The sequence below is a fragment of the Mastigoproctus giganteus genome, chromosome 9 (assembly GCF_048544385.1).
Source record: "Mastigoproctus giganteus isolate SK-2022 chromosome 9, ASM4854438v1, whole genome shotgun sequence".
NCBI lineage: Eukaryota > Metazoa > Arthropoda > Arachnida > Uropygi > Thelyphonidae > Mastigoproctus > Mastigoproctus giganteus.
This window is the reverse complement of record NC_143583.1, coordinates 78,376,800-78,398,575: the sequence shown is the minus strand read 5'-3', so window position 1 is coordinate 78,398,575 and position 21,776 is coordinate 78,376,800. Positions and strand designations below refer to the sequence as shown.

Sequence of the window (21,776 nt, the reverse complement as noted above, 5' to 3'; positions counted from 1 at the left end):
CATAACTGATATTGTTATATTAATGACAATTCCTGACTTTTATAGAATGATATAGGGGCAAAATACCATATCTCATTGTTAAAACGAATGAAAGAAAGTTTATAACTTGATAAAAAAATTATTTTATAATTATACTTTGCCAGACATTCATACAATTCATGGATTCTACAATTTTCGGGTAACACATACACTTTGAAGGAAGTTATTTCCAAAAGGAGAGAGCACTGGCAGATCTCTGCAACAAAGATTAAAATGAAGATAGGTCCATTCCATGAATTAAACAATCAACTGTGTAAATTACTATAATCTCAGGGATTCTAAGTTACTCACCACTTGAACATAGGGCATATATATAAGCATGTGAGCATAGCTGCCTTACTGCACCAATGAACCATAATATTAAATTCACTGCACTTCAATACTTCACACTTCAGAAGTCTTATTCATGATAAACTGAATGCAAATTTTTTATCCAAAACTAAGATGACGTTCCTTTTTGTTAGAAAAAGAATATCGGCTAAGGTAAATAAAACCAACACGAAAACCATGGCAAATTATGGGAAACTAACAGGACAAACTGGTTTGCTGCTACAACAGTTTCTTGCTATATTCTCGGTAAACAGACGGTGCATATTATTGGTAGCAGCAATGCACACACTGCCGCTAACACAGCTTCGCACTGCATGCTCAGTAAACAGGTGATGTGTGAAATCAGTCTGGAGCAGAAGTCGAGAACAATATACTGTTTGACACATAGGCATAACAGATGATGTACTGATTGGTGCGGAGCACAACAGACGATAAAACCATAGCGTTAAGTGATTGATTGACGTTATGACACATATAGATATAAAGAATCTTTCTTTTCCTATTATTTCCTAACCTAACCTTCAAGGTTAGGTTAAGAAATACAGTCAGTCCTCGTATAACACGTGTTCACACTACACGAATTCGATCATACACGATTTATAAATAGGGGACCGATATCGTATATAACACGAACCGAATTCGCTTATGCACGATTCACATTTGTGTTTACAAGAAATGGCAGCCGAACACGGAATCACTCCAACTGAAAGCAACATGATAGGAATGAAGAGAAGATTCGGAAAATGTATTTATGTTTTTTATATCAGTGAAGGGGAAACACATTTCACCATAATAACGTAAAATTCCAGCTATCAGTATTATCGCAAATGCAATTAGATCGAGTTTACTACCAGTTTATAACAGATTCCACTAGAAGGAACGAAACTGGAAATTGTTTTTATTGTTTTATGGTAGTAACCCCCAGAAATGTGCTTTAGTAAAATGTGAGCTAGTGAGGTGTTAATAGAGTTGTCTGCCTTTATGGTGTTGTTTATTCAGTTGCTACACGCTCACAGCTTTGTTTATGTGTATCAAGCGTGCCTCCTCATTTTGTAATTGTGCTTTATTCCTTAAAAATGAGTAAAATACTTAAAAGTATGAAAAAGAAGCGTCCTGGTGAAGACACTACAGATTCAGAGAGAAAAAGAAAAGCAATATCGATAAACAGAGGCCAATATATGGATTTACTGATTGACACATAGGCGTGACAGACAATGCACTGATTGGTGCATTAACATAACAAGTGATAACATCATACAATGAAATTATTGGTTTGCAGGTATTGATGTGTAATTTTCACTATTACAAAAAATCATATTACAGATTTCTTTGTACATATTTCAATACATGCTGTCTGTTTACCAATAATGCAGCGAGAAACTGCTGTAGCAGCAAACCAGTTTGTCCGGTAAGTTTCCTGTGGTTCTTCTTGTGTTGGCTTTCTTTACCTTAGCTGGAATATTAGAGCCTATGGTGCTTAGTACCATCTTAGTTTCACACATGGTACTAAGCACCATAGGCTCTAATACCTTCTGTGTTTGGAGTTTTCACAAAAAAAAAAAAAAAGGCCAGTGAGTTCTTAAATTTGCATATAACAAAAATATCTAATCCACAACATTTCTCACTGTTGTTGGAAAGAGAAGCTTGTGAGTAAGGTTATAACTAAATTCTAAAAATAACATACTACTGATGTACATCCAACGTCATGGATAGAATCAAAAATGATATATTGTGAGGTGAGATATGAAAGATTCCTACAAAAATTTCAATTACAAGGCAGGATGGAATGACAAGGCAATATAGCAGTTTCTTAAAAATATATGATACTGAAGTGGTCACTGAACACAAATATAGCACAAGTATCACATTTATATGCTAAATCTTGCAAATAATCATATTTGAAAATTTAATTAGATAGTTAATTAGATATTGAGGTAAACTCCTCTTATTAATTTACTAATATTGAAAATTTAATGTACAAATATAAAATATCATTAATTTTTCAATCATTAATCAGCATTATATTAAGAAACAGTAATCTGTATGTTAGGTAAAAGTAAGTTAACTGTTTATTGAAACTAAGAATGGTTGTGAGATCCATTTTAGAATATAAATCAATTTATTTATATTGACACGCACGCACACAAATACTGCAATTACTTAAATTATATGTGAAAGATATTTAACATACCATCTAAAAACTGATAAACTGAAGCAACAGGAAAAAACAATGATCCAGGGGTCTCAGAAACTTTGCAAGTTTCTTCTTCTATATTAAACAGTGAGAGAAAAAATAAATTAAAATGCTTCTATCAAAACTATATTGTTATTTATAATGTATCATCATCAAACATGCATACAAATTATAAGAGAAAACAAATGTTTTTCCTAAATGAAATATGGTGTTCTTTATACATTTTGCAATGCTGAATCTGAATATGAGTTTAATTTTTTCAATATGTATACATCAATATGAGAAAATAATATGTGAATACATCTTACCTTAACATATTTAAATTTCTTCAATGAACATTAGCATTTACAAGTATCTGGTGTTTGTTTCTTTCATTTATGGAAAATTTGGGTTACACCTTCCCATATAATATCTTTCCATAATTGTAAAGTCCTGTGGGACCATTCTCATTACTATCATTGTTCAGGTATGCCGAGAAGAGAAACTTGTAACTGTATCTTACATGACATGTTGCATCCCTTTTGTTTTTTCTTAAAAAAAAAAAAAAAGCTTTCTGCAACACACTTGAAGGATTTCCAAGCAGCCAGTTCTTAAAAGGTTATCCTGAAACATTCTTTATTAAATAGTTCTCTAATTTGTGGGCCAGAAAATATGTCTTCTTACATTTTTATCTCACTGATTACAGGAAATATCATCCATAAGTATTTAAGCATCTCCTTCTTTGTCAGCAGCTTTTATAAAATTCTTCATTAAGCCCAACTTTATAAGAGGAAGCAGAATTAAGTGGTTGGGTCAACCATAAATTTATAGCTCACATTATTTTTGTCTGGTACAAGAAATGCTAAAAGAATGGTAGTTTCTAACTACTCAATGATATTGTTTTGCTCTGCTAATCACAGAAGCAGTAGCATTTACAAGTATCTGGTGACTATTGAAAACTGAAAAGAAGTTTGATTTTCATTAGACTTTATTTTGCATATTTACCATTTGCTTCTTATATTTAATTCTTCAGATATTCCTCAATGTACATTCTCAATATACATTCAGAACATAAAAATATGCTTCATTTTCTTACTCTCCTTGCACCTAAGATATGCAAAGAAATCTGTGCAGTACCCTGTCTTTCTAGAGATAGCTTCAAATACATACCACAGCCAGAAAAACAAGGCTCACAAGAAAATTTCCTATAGCAATTCTCTGGAAGTCACACCATCCTGAAATGTCATGTCCTAGTATTCCTGTTAGTCTAATCTTCACCATAATTACAACTAAATTTATAATTAAAAATTAGAAGAAATTGAATTATACTATACTATTATATTCTATTCTACGCAGTGTATCTTTATTCTATGCAGTGCAATTCAATCAATAAAGCACTAATAAGATGAAGTACTTGAAATATCCTACTTCACAATTCTGCTTCAAATGATGACACTAACAGAAACTCTTGATACCAACTATTGTAATTTATTACTGGTTTAAATCACTACTAAGAAAATATACACAATTTGAAATACAAATAAGTAAAAAAAAATCACCAAAAACTCATTAGGTAATCTAGAGCTGTAAATAGGTGCAACTAACTCCAACTTCACACAGGTCTTGGAAAATTAACACCTCTTGAACCAGTAATTGATTAATGATATTGATGATGGTATATCGGGCTTAATGTCCAAGTTTGCAGACGATACAAAGGTTGGCAGGGTTGTCAAGGACACTACTGACACTATGCTGCTGCAACAGGATCTGGAAAGGTTGAGCAGATGGGCTGAGAGGTGGCAAATGAAGTTTAACATTGACAAATGTAAAGTACTACACATGAGAAACAGCAACCCCAGAGCAACGTATCAACTCTGTGGTACTACACTGACAGTGGTAGAGAATGAAAGGGACTTGGGGGTGGTTGTGCAGGCAGATATGAAGTTCTCTGAGCAGTGCAGACGGGCTGCAAGAGTAGCTCATGGAGTATTGTCAATGATATACAGGAATTTTTCCAGCAGGGATAAGGAGGTGATTATTCCATTGTATAAGGCGATGGTCAGGCCACACCTAGAGTACTGTATACAGGTCTGGAGGCCTCATTTCAAGAAGGATGTAGAGCTGCTGGAACGAGTACAGAGAAGGGCAACAAGATTAGTGAATGGAACAAAGGGGTGCTCTTACGAAGAAAGGCTTAAGTTTTGCAAATTACAGTGTCTGGAGACTAGGCACCAGCGAGGTGATCTGATAGAGGTGTATAAAGCCTTGAATGGTTTAAGCATGCTCAATGCTGATGGGATTCTTCCTCTAGCTCAGAAAAATCACCTGAGAGGGCATAAATTCAAATTGAGGAAAGACAGATGTAGGATAGACATGCGGAAATTTGCTAAAGGCAAATTTCCGCAAATAAGTTTAAGGCTCAGCTGGACAGGTATTTTGAACGAACAGAGGGGTGAAGTGGAAGTGGGGTTTTTTTTTTTTTTTTTTTTGGCTGATGCTGCATAAGCTTGCTTTCTTGCATCAAATGCCTCTACTAATGCTATTAATGCTAATGCTAATTCATGGGAAATTTGTTGTTGTCTGTGAGTTTAGCTCAGTACTCCTCTATGGATTTGTTATAAAGGTGTAAGCTCAAAATGAAAAGGATACTGGACCTTGTAACAATGCGACTTTCATCAACTGGTGAAACCCATGTTTAGTCTCAAGAGCAAAGTTTCCGGCATCCCCCTCCCCCCATACTTTTCCTTCAACCCATGCACGGTACTAAGTACTATAGGTTTTGATACCTTTCGTGTTTGGGGTTTTCATAAAAAAAAAAAAAAAAATATGCTAGTTATAAGATGGGATGAAGGGACAGAGAGAAAAATTTTTAACCTTGCTCTGAAGTCCAAACACAATTTTGGCTACTTCAAGCAATAATTACCTACCCACTAGTACTGCTTAGTTATATGGAGTGAATTTCATACAATTTTCATACCCAAAAACCCTTTTGTTCTCTAGGGAAAAGCTCTGTCATCTCCTCAGTATGAAGAGATCCAATACTCCTTACATTATGAGGATACAGCTTGATACACATTAGCATTAGTAGAGGCATATGATGCAGAAAGCACGCTTATACAACATCAGAAAAAAAAAAAAAAAAAGAAAAAGAAAAAAACTTTCCCTTTCACCTATTCCTTCAATTCAAAAGTTAGTCCAGTTCTTCCCTAAATTCATTTAAGCTATCAACTTCCACAATGACAGATGGAAGTTTGTTCTAGAAATCAACCACTCGCTGGCTAAAGGCAAATTTCCACAACATCTATTCAGCAAATGTCTTTCCTCAATTTGAATTTATGCCCCCTTAAGTGCATAATCTGAGCAAGAGGAAGAATTCCATCAGCACTGAGCATGCTCAAACCATCCAAGGCTTTATACATCTCAATCAGATCACCATGCAGGTGCCTAGTCTCCATATGCTGCATTTTGCAGAACTTAAGCCTTTCTTGGTAAGAGCACCCCTTTGTTCCCCTCATCAATCTCGCTGCCCTTCTCTATATACTCATTCCAGCAGCTCTACATTCTTTCTAAAATAAGGCCTCCAGAAATGCATGCAGTACTCAAGGTGTGGCCTGACCATTGCCATATACAAAGGGATAATCACCTCCTTATTTAAAATTTGGTGCATTGTTAGGCAAATTTAATTACTGAAGGAAAGAGTGCTTGGCCTAGAGACAAATAACACTGGGAACTCATCAGTGACACAAGTATAGTGACCTGCCAAGTGATGCAGCCCTGATTCAGACCCTAGTAACAGAATAGTCAAGTGCACGCTGCTCTTCTAGTTCAAGATTTAGTTTTATTTGGACACTCTACTATTAGGGAAATGGGTAAATTTTTTTGCAATAAGGATAGATGGATTAGAATCAGGGTTGGTCAAAATGTGTATGTGTTTGCAATTTTGCTTAGACATGAAAGAAAAGATATAAATTTTGTAGAGACTGGATTAACTTGAACAAAGCTGGTGCAAGAGTTTTGTGAATATCACTGAAGATACCAGTTATATACCAAAACAAGTTAATGTACACTTCAGGTGCATTTGATTTTTCCTCTTTAAGTTAAATGATTTTTTTTTTTTTTTTTTAATTTTCTGTAATTAATAAAAGTGAAAAGTAAATACAGGTATCTCCTTATCAATTAATTACTAAGATTATAACTTTATAGAACACTTGATAAATATCTATAGTTTTATATTTTCTGAACTATTTAGTCATTCAGTTTAATTGCAACCATATATTATCTATTACTCTTCTTCTGTATATTTTTTTAAGCCTCATTTCTTGTTATATATATGTATCTCTTCAAAAGTGACAAAATGCTCACAAGTCTTACATAACAATACACGTGAAGCATATATGGATTTCTTTTTTTCTATATAAATTGTATGGAAAAGAATAAACAGTAATTTCTGGATTTCTATCGATCCAATTTTAATGAAATTTGTAATGGCTAGAAATATTTTTAAAAGCTCCAAATATAAAATTTCATGAAAATCCATCCATTGCAAGTCAAACTGTTATATGTGGATAGATGGACATGGTGAAGACAATAAGCACATATGCATATACATACAGGTGAACACACCTAAAAATGCAGCAAGTTAGTAGAAGTAATATATGCTGAAAGCCATGTGGATTGCATTTTCAGGGGAAATTTTTGTCAGCATGTTCTGCACTTGTAGATAGAAGGAATCTATTTTGCACAAGTGGGATTCACTTTAACAAGGGTTTCTGCCAATATTACTGAGGTTACCAATTACATTAAGAGAAGCAGCAAAAGAGACCAGCAATTCTTTAGCCATAATTATAAGAGCATCCTTGGATTCAAAGAAAGTCACCATAGACGGACTGGAGATGTGTGATGTATCCCCAATTCATAAAGGGAGATTAGAAGTTGAATTTAGTAATTTCAGACCTGTAAGCTTGACTTCTGTTACAGGGAAAATAATGGCATCCTGCATTTATACTGCAATCACTGCATGGATTTCTTAAGGAGTGATGTTGTCTGACAATCTGGTTGGATACTTTGACACAAAATCAAAGGAAATGAATGCAAAAAATAATTTTGACTTCATACACTTAGATTTCAGAAAAGCTTTTAATACTGTTCCACAAAAAAAAAAAAAAAAAACAGCTGTACAAATTCCAGGGATGATTCAGTGGGAAATACAAAGTGGTAGATACTGAGCATTGCTCTTTTTGGACTATTAGTAGAGTTCCCCAGGGTTCAGTGTTGTGCCCATTTTTGTTTTCAATATTTATTAATGATACTAATGAAGGCATCATCAGCCATTATCAATCCACTACAGGATGAAGGCCTCTCCAGCAACTTTCAGTTCCTTCTGTTTTGTGCAATGGCCATCCATTTACTACCCAAAACGTCTTGAATTTCATCGGTCCATCTCCGTCGTTGTCTTCCAGGTTTTCTTCTAGCTACTCTTGGGTACCATTCTGTTATTTTCTTAGTCCATCTGTCATCATGTCTTTGAGCTATGTGTCCTGCCCAATACCATTTTAGTTCTTTAGTTCTGATAAGAATGTCCTTTACTTGAGTTTGCTGCCCAATCCATGTGTTTCTCTTCTTATCTAACAGTCTGATTCCCAATATAATTTGTTCCATTCTTCACTGTGTCGTTCTCAGCTTCTCTTTCATTCTTTTGGTGAGTGCCCAAGTTTCACTTCCATAAGTCATGGTGGATAGTATACACTGGTTCATTATTTTATGTTTCAGACAAATTGGGATATCGTTCCTCAGTATGTGACTATATTTCCTGAATCCATCCAAAATTTATCCTTCTCTTGACTTCCAGCCATTTATCATTATTACAGTTGATGACTTGTCCCAGATAAGTACATGACTCCACCTTTTCAATTACTGCTCCTTCAATCATTATATCCCTTTCTATGGCATAGTTGTTCAGCATTACTTTTGTTTTAGCCATATTTATCTTCAGTCAAAAATCCTTACTAACTCTACATAACTGATTAAGATTTTCCTCTAATTCTTTGGGATCATGGCTTATGACCACAATTTCATCTGCAAATCGTAAATGGTTTAGGTACTCTCCATTCATACTAACTCCTTTCTGCAACCCAGTCTAATCTGAAAGCTTCCTCAAGGAGAACAGTAAACAACTCTGGAGATATTGTGTCTCCTTGTCGAACTCCTTTCTCAATTTTAAATTTGCTACTGTCTTTGTCTAGTCTAATAAAAGAGGTAGCGTTCTTATATATTTTCTTCAAAACCATGATATATGGGTATCTACGCCTTGTCTTTCCAGTGCCCGAAACATTCTCTTATGCTGTATGGAGTCAAATGCCTTTGCATAAACCACAAATGCCAGACATAATGGTGTTTTATATTCATTTGCTTTCTCCATTAGCTATGACATTCAGTGAAGGTGATCCATAGTTGAGAATCCTATTCTAAAGCCAGCTTGCTCTTTCGGTTTATTATCATCAAGTATTCTTTCTAATCTGTTAGTAGTAATAATCCTTGTGAACAACTTGTAGATGTGTGATAACAAGCTAACTGGTCTATAATTTCCAATTTCTGATTTATCTCCTTTCTTATGCAGCAAAACTATGGTTACATTATTTCACTCCTTAGACATCACACCTTTTCTAATGCACTTTGTGAAGAGTTTTGCCAGCTTTTGTGCCATGTCTCTTCCTCCCAATTTTAACAACTCTACAGTAACTTCATCTTCCCCCAGGACTTTCTGATTCTTCAATGCATGTTCTACCTCATCAGGAAGAATATCGGGTATGACGTACTAATTTGCGATCCATCTTCCCTACTGCTGGCATAATTTCCTTGTATAATTCTCTATAGTAGTCTTCTGCTATTTATAGGTACACCATCACTATTCTTCAGTTTCAGTATCATTTGTCTTTCTCTATTACTGCTCATAGCTGCTGATTTAATTCCTTTGTTTTCCCTTAATGCTTGTTCTACTTTACTTATGTTAAATCTTCTTAAGTCCTCTCTAAGTCTCTTTCTAATGGCTTTGCATAACTCAATTTTCTCCTTGTCAGTGTTTATCTTGCTCTTCATTTGTCATCTTCGGTTCATCATGACAAGTGTTTCTTGACTAATTTTTTCTTCTTTGGATTTCCTGGGCTTTATCAGTTTCAGAAAGTTGTAATATTCCTCATTGATATCTTGGTCCTGAGCCGTCTGCAGAAGCTCAAACTTGTTCTTAAGTTCTAGTACATACTACTTTTTCTCCTTTTGTGTTATCTCAAACACCTTCGTATTATCTACTCGAGTCAGCTTTTTCCCTTTCTTTTCTTACATCTATATCAGCTGTGGATCTGTGGATCCATTCTGTGATCACTTCCAACATTTACCTTGTTCAGGACATTAACATCATTCACAATATATCTTCTGCTAGTGAGGATGAAGTTGATTTCATTAGTTGTTAATCCATTTGGACTCTTCCATGTCCATTTCTGTTCACCCTTTTCTTGAAAAAAGTGTTCATTACTGACAATCCTTCAGATTCTGAAAATTCCACAAGTCTTTGACCTCTTTCATTTCTTTCACCAATTCCAAAATTTTCTATAGTTCCCCTACTGCGCTGTTTTGTCTCTTTCCAACGTTAGCTTTGAAGTTCCCCATAATGATAGTGTAATGGGTTTTCTGCTAATTTAGAAGACTCAATTTCGGTGTACATTTCTTCAACCTCTTCATCATCATGGCTCGATGTTGGTACATAAATCATTATAACCTTTAGCTTGTACCTCTTAGAAATTATGAGTGGTAGTCTTGACACCCTTGGTGATGTACATTTGAATTCCAAAATGTTGTTTTTTATATCTTTATGGGCCAGAAAGCCAACTCCACTTTCGCTCCTTTAACCGTTTCCATTGGTGTACAGCAGATTTCCACTTGATAAACTTATAAGTGATTCATTTCTTTCTTATTTCAGCCAAACCGATGATATTCCAATTCACATTTTCTAATTCCTTTTCCAGCTCTAATATCCTGGCTTCACCGATGAGCTATCTTATGTTGAAACCAGCGAAGTTCAATTTCTGTGCATGGCAGTCTGGTCGTACCCAGAGATTCTTAGCACCCTCTGCTTCCACTCTGATCCTCTCACTGCCATAAGAGGGGGAGTGAAAGCCGCTGGGGACTGAAAGTCATTTGTTTCGTTGTGCTGGAGGGTTTGGTCTTTTCCTCTTCACACTGACCACACGTCTTGAAGAGAACCACTCTACATGTTTGTTGCCACCTAAGTGACATAACAGGGCTTACCATCGAGAGGGTGTGCACGAGTGGATTTTAGGGAGGGAGGCCAACCGGACTTCTCCTAAATCATCTTCTGAGATAGAAATATATTGGATCCATCAGTGTTTTAGACTGAGTGTCTGATAACACACAGAATGCCTGTTCCTCTCTAAGCCCCCAGATGAAGGCATATGAGGCTTTATTTTCCAAGTTTGCAGATGATACAAAGGTTGGCAGGGTGAATAATGACAGTAATGTGTACACTACTGCAAGCAGATTTGGGCAGATGGGCTGAGAAGTGGTAGTTGAATTTTAATATTGACAAATACAAAGTATTACATATGGATAGCAATATTTCCAGAATAACATACCAACTGTGTGGTAACACACTTAGGGTACTGGAGAATAAAAAATACCTGCAGTTAACTGTACAATCATTGTACATGAAGTTCTCTGAACAGTTCAGACATGCTGCCAGGACAGCTGATGGGGGTTTGTCAAAGATGCAATGGAATTTTGTCGGCGGGATAAGGAGGTGATTATCTCATAGCATAAGGCAGTGATTCCTCCTGGCTGCATACTGTTAGGAGATCTGATTGAGACTGTTTAAGGCTTTGAATGGATTGAGTAAGCTAAATGCTGATGGCATCCTTCCTCTTTGTCTGCACAGCAGTCATTTATGTGGAAAATAATAGAATCACTGGCTAAAGAAGCAATGCAGGACCATTTGAACTGAAATGCAATTTTTTTTTTTTTTTTTATGAAAACCCCAAACACAAGAGGTATAGGAACCTATAGTACTTAGTACCATGTTTGGGTTGGAGGTTGACAAGATGAAAGAAGATATTTGTTGACATTAGACTTGAACTTCTGTAGACTGTAATTTTCAGGATATACGTATGAAGGAAGCTTGTTCCAGAAAACGGCAGTTGAATGAATAAACAAGGAAGTAGAAAAGTTGGTTCTGTGAGTTTGAAGTTGGACAGTAAATGGATGTTGGCGGCACGTGTTCGGACTGTTTTGAAAGAGAGAGCGGGAATTATAGAATCCAATTCAGAAGAACAGTGCCCATGGAAGTATCTGTAGAAGAGGCATGCAGCAAAAACAGTACGTCTATGAGACAGCGAGTGGAGAGACTCTGTTAGAGAGGAGTCATTAATTAACCTAACTACCCTCTTCTGAATGGAATCTAGAAGCCTGAGAGAGGTTTTGGGGGCACAGCCCCAGATGTAGGAACAACATTCCGTGGTAGGGCGGATTTGCGATTTGTACAGAGCGAACAGCTGTTTCGAAGAAAAGTAATGCTGAGAATGAAAGAGAAAATCAAGTTTTTTAGATGCAGAGGAAGCAATATTTGTAATGTGCTTGTGCCAAGAGAGATTAGAAGTCAGGGTAATCCCCAAAAGAGACATCATTTTTCCTAGAAATCAGAGCGTCACCAAAGATAAGCATAGGGGCAGAAGAATCCTTTTTTGCGAGATATAAGACAAGACTGAGTTTTGGAAGGATTGAAATCAATTAAGTTATCTTTCCCCACTGGAGATCAGCATTTAAGGAATTTGTAGTAGATATTCGAGAAGTTGAAGCTGATTGAGCAGGGCAAGGTTTCTCAAAATAGAAAGTGGAATGCAATGTGCTATCATCAGCAAAACTATGGATAGAATTTCCAGGTCATTAATATAAAGAGGAAAAGAGTGTGGGGAAAGAACTGAACCTTGGGGTACACCAGCATTAGTGGAGAAGTTATAAGACAGAGAGCTATCTACCATTACCCTCAGTGAGCGATCAGAGAGAAAACTGGATAACCAATTACAAAATTACACTGCAGTCACACCATGGATTTGTTAAGGGGCAGTCTAACCAACCTGATGGGTTATTATGATGCAGTGACCAAGGAACTGGATGCAAAAAATAATTTTGACATCTTATACTTGGATTTCAGGAGGGCTTTAGATACTGTTGCAAATAACAGACTGCTGTACAAACTGGAGCAGTGTGGCATTAAGGACAAGTTCCTGCTATGGATAAAGGGATGGTTGAGTGGAAGAAGACAAAGAAATATAGCAAGTGTCTAAAAGTGCAAGGTGAAATGAAATGTACTATCATTGGCAAAATACACCATTGTCCAAATCAGTCCTGCACCATCAGCTCTCCATCCACTTTTCCTTTTAGATTTTAGTACTGGCTAGAATAGGCCCTTTTCTTCTAATGCTTGCTTGACACCATTAAATCATCTTTTCCCGATCTGCCTCTGGGCCCATTAACATTAATTTCTTAATCATATATCTGTTTAATTAATCTCTTCTTCCATCCTCTCTACATGTCCACAAAAGTTAAGTTTGCTACACATACTTTTGATTAGATATTTGTTACCTGAAAATTTTCTTATTTCCTCATCTGTACTATCATGGTTGTGCCATTACATCGATATGTTAGTTGCAATTATTTTTCCTAAATATCTGAAGATTCCAATTTTTGATCAATTCCTTTATTTCTTAACCAGCTCTCGGTTCCATATGTTAAAATAAACTTATAAACTGAATTTTGTCCTTCAACAAATTTCTCCGAATAACTTTGTTTACCCAGCTTCCTAAACTTCCTGCTCTACTTATTCTATTGTTATGCAATCTAAATTTTCCTTATCTCGCAACCACTGTAACTTTTATCCTTTTCATATGATTCAGCCTTTCTTTTTGTGTAACCAATTTTATTTATGAAACTGTGAAATTTGTAAAAAATCCTTATTTTATTCAGCGATTCCAGAAGTTCTTGCAGGCTGCTATTTAACAGCACATGTAAAAATTATATCACTTGCAGTGATATAATTTTTACACCTCTCATATTAAACTTTGTCAGCAACTTGCATTCTCTTATTAAATGGTTCCTGAAAATTATAGGGAAGTGGCGGCAAGGTGCAGCCCTTTCTCACTTGTAGTTTAACTTTAAATCATTTTTCAATGCTTCTTCGATCCCCAGTGCAGATATAAAACTTTTTCTTCCCCTTAAAAGATTAAAAATAAAAATAATTCCAATTACTAAACTATAACTATTTATCTGTTTTTCTTAAACTAAATATGAATAATTAGGAATGTTATCTTGGTTTCAGGTAAACTGTTAGTGGGCAGTCTATGCCTTAGCAAAAGATAATATTCTTATTGTGAATTAAGCAGTTAAAGCATGTTGAATTAAAATAAAATAAATAAACACATAAACCAATTAAATAATTTAATATTACTCGGAAAACAAGATGTAAATATACTAATTACAATAAATACTATGTAATTAGTATTTTTACATCATTTTATTAGAGTAATATTAAATTATTTAATTGGTTTTTGTGTTTATTTATTTTATTTTAATTCAACATGCTTTAACACGGTTGGTGTCAACTGCTTAATTCACAATATGAATATTCCCAACCCCATAGGCCTAACTGAAGAAAGATAATATTGTGTTTTATGTAAAATGCTTTCTAATTATTTAGAGTGAGTGTTTCTCTATACCAGTTGTGTGTGTGTGTATATGACAACGCAAGAGCAAAAGAGAATGGAAATTAAAAAAAAAATGTTATACTTATCAATCTAATTTACCTGTATCTGCATTTTTTGAAAATGGCTTTTTGATAGAAGTCTTTGAACATGCAACACTACAAATGAAATTATCATCAACATATTTCTTTTCCTGTGCTTTTTTCTGGGCAGACTTCTGCCGTCTTGTTAGAGGTCTTGTCTTCTTTTTCCCTTGCGGCTGTAAATTAAAACATAACTGAAATGCTGTTTTAACAAAAGCAAATTTTTAATTTCTTAATTATAATTACTATTAATTATATATAGGACAAAAAACTGAATGCTTTAGCTAACTATCTTAGAAAATTTCACATCGTAATTTTAACTGAATTTTCAGGACCTCAAACCTTGACAACAGGATAAATAAAAAGTTCCATCCAATTTCCACATTTGTAAGGCATAAAAAGTATATCCAAAATGAAGGAATGCAGTTTAAACACTATGATTAATCAACAGGATGTTATGTTGTGTTTTCCAAAAATTTTTTTAAAATAAAATCGGAAAATGTTCTTTTCACCCTGTATATGGGTATATATTATACAGGGTATAATACATGTGTAAATACATATACACTGCTTTTTTTGTAAAAAAATAGGTGCCGGTACTCATTCTTTGCTATCAGAGAAGTACTCCGAAAATTTTTTTTCTCCTGATATTGTTACTTTAGTAGTAATATTTTCAGGATAAGAACAACAAATTAAGTGTTTAAACACACAGTTTATTAAGCATAAATTTATTATTCAAGTATATAAAAAAATATGTAAAATGTGAGTAAAATAAGTAAAAAATAATAACATAAGTAAAATTAATTTCATAATAAAGTTTTTGTAGAATATTCCAAATTTTTATTAAGTTCTCAAGTTCTCATCCGACACCCTATGCCAGGGGTCGGCAACCGTTTTTGAGTGAAGAGCCATTTTTGATCTAATTAAAAAAAAAAAAAGAGAGAGATAATCCGAAGAGCCACACCTCAGCTCAAGCTGGGAGGGGGGGGGGGCGAAAGTTTTTTAAAAAATGGAATAGAGTAGGAAGGTGTTTATTAAAAAAAATATATATATATTTTGAAATATTATTTATTAATATTGAAAAAAAAGTAACAAACATCCAATTAGGTACAAATTAATGTGACTTTTACTGATGAACTTCTTAAGCAAGTGTCTTCCAACATCATGCGAGTATGTTGTAATTAAACATGCTGAGCATTAAACATGCTCGCATTGTTCAAGACAACGGTTTCCTGATTTATTTTTAATATAGTTCATGTTGAAAAATATTTGCTTGCAGAAATACGTCGAACCAAAAATTGAGAGAAATCCAAACGCAAATATTTTCAAATTTATATATGGATCCGGTAAGCTATCGATTGAACACAATTTGGTCTGCATTTTAAACATCTATCGCCGTCCATTTGTGTAGAATTGCATGGGCAGCCTTTTGCATCTCCAAACCCTCAATTTCAGTTTTAAGGCATTTTAGTCTTTCACTCTACATGTTCTTGATTTTTCAGTCCCCTAACTCCATTTCAAATTGTGCTTCATGTGAGCTGTAAAGTTAAAGAGCTGCAGTTACATGTTAAAAGAGCTTCATGCAACTCGCTAGCCACAGGTTGCCGACCCCTTTTCTTCCTCTTTGTGTGTCGGTTGCTGAATGACATTTCCGAAGCAGCCATGAATCGACATATTTTGGTGGATCGAAGCGGGCCTACAATTTTAAGAAACAGTAGTGAAGAAATTGTTTTTGTCATCAACGAAGTGCTGGTTGGACTGGCGATCAGATTCATTTGTGAAAATCCTTGTTCATATTCACTTGATGAAATTGGTATCCTACTCAGAGCGTTCATCAAATGCTTCAATTCTTCTGAAACCTTCTTATCATTTGGGTATCCATGAATTGCTTCTCTTTCATTTAACTGTAACCTAATTGACAATTTTCTAACTTCACTTTCACCAAATGCCAACAATTCATGTTTAGAAGGTTTAATACCATCGTTGTCCTCATTTTCCTTCTCTCCTCATCGGTATTGTCACTAGTTCTTAAATTTGAATTTTTTCTTTTCTTTTTTTTTGAAGCTGTCCAAAATCTCGGTGTCATTCGGATATTCAGGTACTGTGACCATGTAAACAGAAATTGGGAAATTTTACGGAAAAATGTGGATAATGTACTCCCGCAAAACAACGGATGGTTATTTGTCGGGGTAAAAGAAAATCACTTTTCTAATTCTCAAACAGGGCGCTTACGGTTGATTCACAAAGGTGTCCAACCTACGGCCCGCGAAGAAGGTGAACTAAAACAGCATTTTAAATTTTGTTAATTATCAAAAAAATTTTCTCATTAAATGTAATGTTCAGTAAATGTAATTGTGTATTGTACTTAATAAAATTTTTGAATATTTAAATTTTACTTTTACATGCAACAAAATAGGGAAAATATAACACACTAAAGAAATCTAAGTGAATTTTTTTGAATATGGCCCCTGTGCAGGAAAAGGTTGGGCACCATTGCAATAGAAGGTGGGCCAGAGCCCATTGGGAATATACCTTGATCTGTTCACTCTTGACTGGCGCAACTCTTCCGTATGTGGGACAGGTGGTCGGATAGGTTTCAGCAAGTAACACTAAGTTGTGGAATGTGTTAGCTCTCTTAATTCGTGCAGCAGCACTAATTGCCTGAAGGCCCGAAATGCGAACAGTGCGTACCAAGTTAATTCTCTCTTAATCCGTTCACTATATGAAAATTTTCTTCACTCAATGGAAACTATTTTAAATGTAACTTCCAAGGGGAATTTAAAATAATTCGCTATAAAAGGACTTTGTTAAACAGAGACCCGACTGAGTAATTTAGAATTATAAAAATGTTTAGACAGTTTTATATAGAAAATATCTTAAAAACACACAGTAAAAAATGCAAATTCAGTTAAGTAATTTTAAGCTTATTTGAATAGTAGGTAAATGTGAAAAAAAAATCACGGAATATTACAAATTTCGAAGTGCACTGAATCCAAATGTCACATGTCACTGTTAATAAAGGTGCCGGTACGCCGTACCGTTGTGTACCGTCCCAAAAAAAGCACTGCACATACACACGTATTATATTGACAAAAATAACTGGATACCTGCATGTTTTAAAGAACCTTTTATTAATACATAATTTAATAAAGTGCCAGACCACCAATATCCTTAATTACTGTATACTGCATTCTCATCAGTAGACTCTGAACCAGTTTTTGAGACATTGCTCCTTCAACACAGAGGGCTAATAAATTTGGCTAATAATTGTGGGCATGTTCATCTGACTCAAAGTTGATGTTCTTCCAGTTCATCCAAGTGTTCATTGGGGTTAAGGGTGTGGCTCTGGACAGGCCAACAAAGCTTATGGAACATCTACTCTTCAAACCTAGTTATGACCTGTGTAGTATGACTCTGTGTACTCTCATGCTGTAACAGAAAAGGAGCTCTTCCCAAGCTTTTGCCACAGAAAAGGAGCTCTTCCCAAGCTTTTGCCACAGAAAAGGGGCTCTTCCCAAGCTTTTGCCACAGTTACAGGAGTGAAATTATCTGGAATGTTAACGTACTACATGACATTCAATATTCCAGGAATGACAACCAATGGCCCAAGCTCAAACTACAAAAAACAACCGTAGGTGGTGCCAGCATAACCAGGGGTTGTTTTCATGCCAAACTTCACAGTTGAGATGACACAATCCAGTAAATAACATTCTCTGGACACCACCAGATCTAAGAATGGCCATCAGATGAGTAAATTATATATCATAATTTGACACTCCATAACAGAGTTTTCCAATGCTCCAAGTACCAATTAGAATGAGTTGTGTACCAGTCAAGTCGATGATGCGCAATGCATGCTGAAGCTTTTCCATGAAATTTGATGCCAAGCAGCTACCTGCATACTTATATAGCTGAAAGTAACAGCTGATGCAATATTATGTCATCACCTATGCGTGTCAATCTTATCTGATGCAATCTGTAAGAAATATTGCCATATACTTACGTTATTCAGATGACAATTACAATTTTAAGGAGTGATGCACTTTCTTTGAATGCCAGTGTATATATAGTTATACATATATATCCCTTTATTTTAACATTCAATGTTGGTACATCTTTTGGCGTAGATGTGATAGAGACTTTTTATGGTGATTTACGGAATCAGTGTATTTATTTCCTCCAGAATTACATATTTTCAATGCGGAGGTAGAAATTTTTTTTTTTTTTTTTTTTGCTAGCTAGTGTAATTATCCATTTGAAATTTTAATTTTTGACAAAAGAAAAGGGAAACTATCCCTTTCTCCATAGCACTAACTTACTCTTAATAACAACACACCTCTCCTCTTTTATGGGCAACAGTATCGAAGATTTCCTGAAATCGAAGTATATGATATCAAAATTATTTTTTTTTGCATCCAGTTCCTTTCTTTTTTTTTTTTTTAATGCACTTACTGGAGGGTAAATTCTCAAGAATGATCTTTTTGGAGAATATTCTGCACTCATCACTACTGATACCAAACATTTAGTAATTTATAACATGGTCTAAACACGGTTTGGTAATATCTAACAGTCTGATTCCCAATATAATTCGTTCCATTCTTTTGGTGAGTGCTGCCCAAGTTTCACTTCCATAAGTCATGGTGGGTAGTATACATCGGTTCATTATTTTACGTTTCCAACAAACTGGGATATTGCTCCTCAGTATGTGACTATATTTCCTGAATGCTATTCATCCAAAATTTATCCCTCTCTTGACTTCCAGCCATTTATCATTATTACAGCTGATGACTTGTCCCAGATAAGTATATGACTCCACCTTTTCAATTACTGCTCCTTCAATCATTATATCCCTTTCTATGGCATACTTATTCATCATTACTTTTGTTTTAGCGATATTCATCTTTAGTCCAAAATCCTTACCAACTCTGCATAACTGATTAAGATTTTCCTCTAATTCTTTGTGAGTGTGGTTTATGACCACAATGTCATCTGCAAATCGTCAATGGTTTAGGTACTCTCCATTCACATTGACTCCTTTCTGCGACCAGTCTAATCTTCTGAAGGTTCCTCAAGGACAACAGTAAACAACTCTGGAGATATTGTGTCTCCTTGTCGAACTCCTTTCTCAATTTTAAATTTGCTACTGCCTTTGTCTAGTCTAATAAAAGAGGTAGCGTTCTCATATATTTTCTTCAAAACCATGATATACGGGGTATCTATGCCTTGTCTTTCCAGTGCCCGAAACATTGCCTTATGTTGTACGGAGTCAAATGCCTTTTTTTCATAATCAACAAATGCCAGGCATAATGGTGTTTTATATTCATTTGCTTTCTCCATCAGCTGTGACATTATGTGAAGGTGATCCGATCCATAGTTGAGAATAGCCAGCCTGCTCTTTTGGTTGATTCTCATCAAGTATTCTTTCTAATCTGTTAGTAATGACTCTTGTGAACAACTGGTAGATGTGGGATAACAAGCTAATCTATAATTTCCAATTTCTGATTTATCTCCTTTCTTATGCAGCAAAACTATGGTTGCATTATTCCACTCCTTAGGCATCACACCTTTTCTAATGCATTTTGTGAAGAGTCTTGCCAGTTTTTGTGAAACGTCTCTTCGTCCCAATTTTAAAAACTCTACAGTAACTTCATCTTCACCCAGGACTTTCTGATTCTTCATTTTCTTTTTCATTTTCAATAAAAATACATGTTGAAGAAAATGAAGAATCCTACCTCATCAGGAAGGATATCGAGTATGTCATATGTGTTACTAATTTGCGATCCATCTTCTCCACTGCTGGAATCATTCCCTCGCACCTTGTATAATTCTCTATAGTAGTCTTCTGCTATTTGAATTATGCCTTCTCTGCTATTTATAAGTACACCATCGCTATTCTTCAGTTTCAGTATCATTTCTCTTTCTGTATTACTGCTCATGGCTGTTGATTTAATTCCTTTGTTTTCCCTTAATGTTTGTTCTATTTTATTTATGGTGCCTCCATAGCCAGGTGGGCAGGAGAAGCAGTGCGTAGCACACGCTTCTTGATTAGACCGGGGTTCGAGCCCGTGACCACAAAATACGGAGGATGCTGAAAGGTCAGGGAATGATCACCGCATTATCCATGGAGCAATATGGCCTTAGTTGCTAATGCTCCTAAAAACCAAATGATGACAAACATTTTATTTATGTTAAATCTTCTTGTGTCCTCTTTGAGTCTCTTTCTAATGGCTTTGCATAACTCAGTATACTCAAATTTCTCCTTGTCAGTGTTTAACTTGCTCTTCATTTGTCGTCTTCAGTTCATCATGACAAGTGTTTCTTAACTAATTTTTTCATCTTTGGATTTCTTTTTACCTACAGTCAGTCCTCGTATAGCACGATAGTTGTGTTCCTAGAAACCCTCGGGTAATGCAAAATCGTGCAATATAAACAACAGACCCTATGGGAAAAATAGGGTTAGATGCCGACCACCCAAGTTTGAACACAAATTTGTAACCAAAACATTACAAAACACAATAAATTATCGTAATAAAATACGTAAGAATTTTATTACGACTATTATATAATAAAATATTGCTACAGCTTTTGCTTCTATCTAAGCAAACTTGTTTTTTGTTTGATTTTCTATCCAAACAGATGACAGCCGTTCCATTTCTTCCAATTCTTTGTGTCTTAATCTAATGGATTTTAATTACACTTTGAGTTGTTCCTGCTATGAAAGTTGTTATTATTTTCTCTACATTCTTTGTAATTCTCGGTGTTGCCTCATTCAGGCCTGTAGCAAGTGCAACATGACATGGTCGTTCATTTCGCTCAAAGCGTTTCACAATTTCTTTTTTTTCCTCTCTATCGACAGAGGCGGACTGGCCATAAGCCTTACCGGGGAAATTCCGGTGGGCCGGAGGCCGGTGTGATTTTAGCCCTAAACCATAGTACGAGGTCACTATAAATTTTCCCAGGTAAGAATTTTTGACCCAGTCTGCCTCTGTTTATCGATATTGCTTTTCTTTTCCTCTCTGAATCTGCAGTGACTTCACCAGGACGCTTCCTTATCACACCTTTTAAGTATTTTACTCATTTTTAGGTAATAAAGCACAATTACAAAATGAGGAGGCACGATTGATACACATAAACAAAGCTGCGTGCGTGTAGCAACTGAAAAAACAACACCATAAAGGCAGAGATACACTATTAACACCTCGCATTTTACTAAAGCACATTTCTAGGGGTTACTACCATAAAACAATAAAAACAATTTCCACTTGCGTTTCTGCTAAGTGAAATCTGTTATAAACTGGTAGTAAACTCGATCTAATTGCATTTGCGATTATACCGATAGCTGAAATTGTGTTAGTTTTTACGTTATTATGGTGAAATGTGTTTCCCCTT

General features: G+C 35.2%; 1 protein-coding gene across 2 annotated transcripts in view; it reads right to left on the bottom strand.

Annotated features, from left to right (window-relative positions):
* The window catches only part of LOC150080475 (CTD small phosphatase-like protein 2), a 237,138-nt gene that overhangs the window by 87,904 nt on the left and 127,458 nt on the right, over window positions 1-21,776 (bottom strand). For both annotated transcript variants that reach the window (XM_090381305.1, XM_090381306.1), the window contains exons 4-5: window positions 14,407-14,563; window positions 2,561-2,638 (exon numbers count right to left, since the gene is read on the bottom strand). In XM_090381305.1, the coding sequence (XP_090237431.1) occupies window positions 2,561-2,638; window positions 14,407-14,563 (235 nt within the window). The remainder of the gene's footprint in view (window positions 1-2,560; window positions 2,639-14,406; window positions 14,564-21,776) is intronic.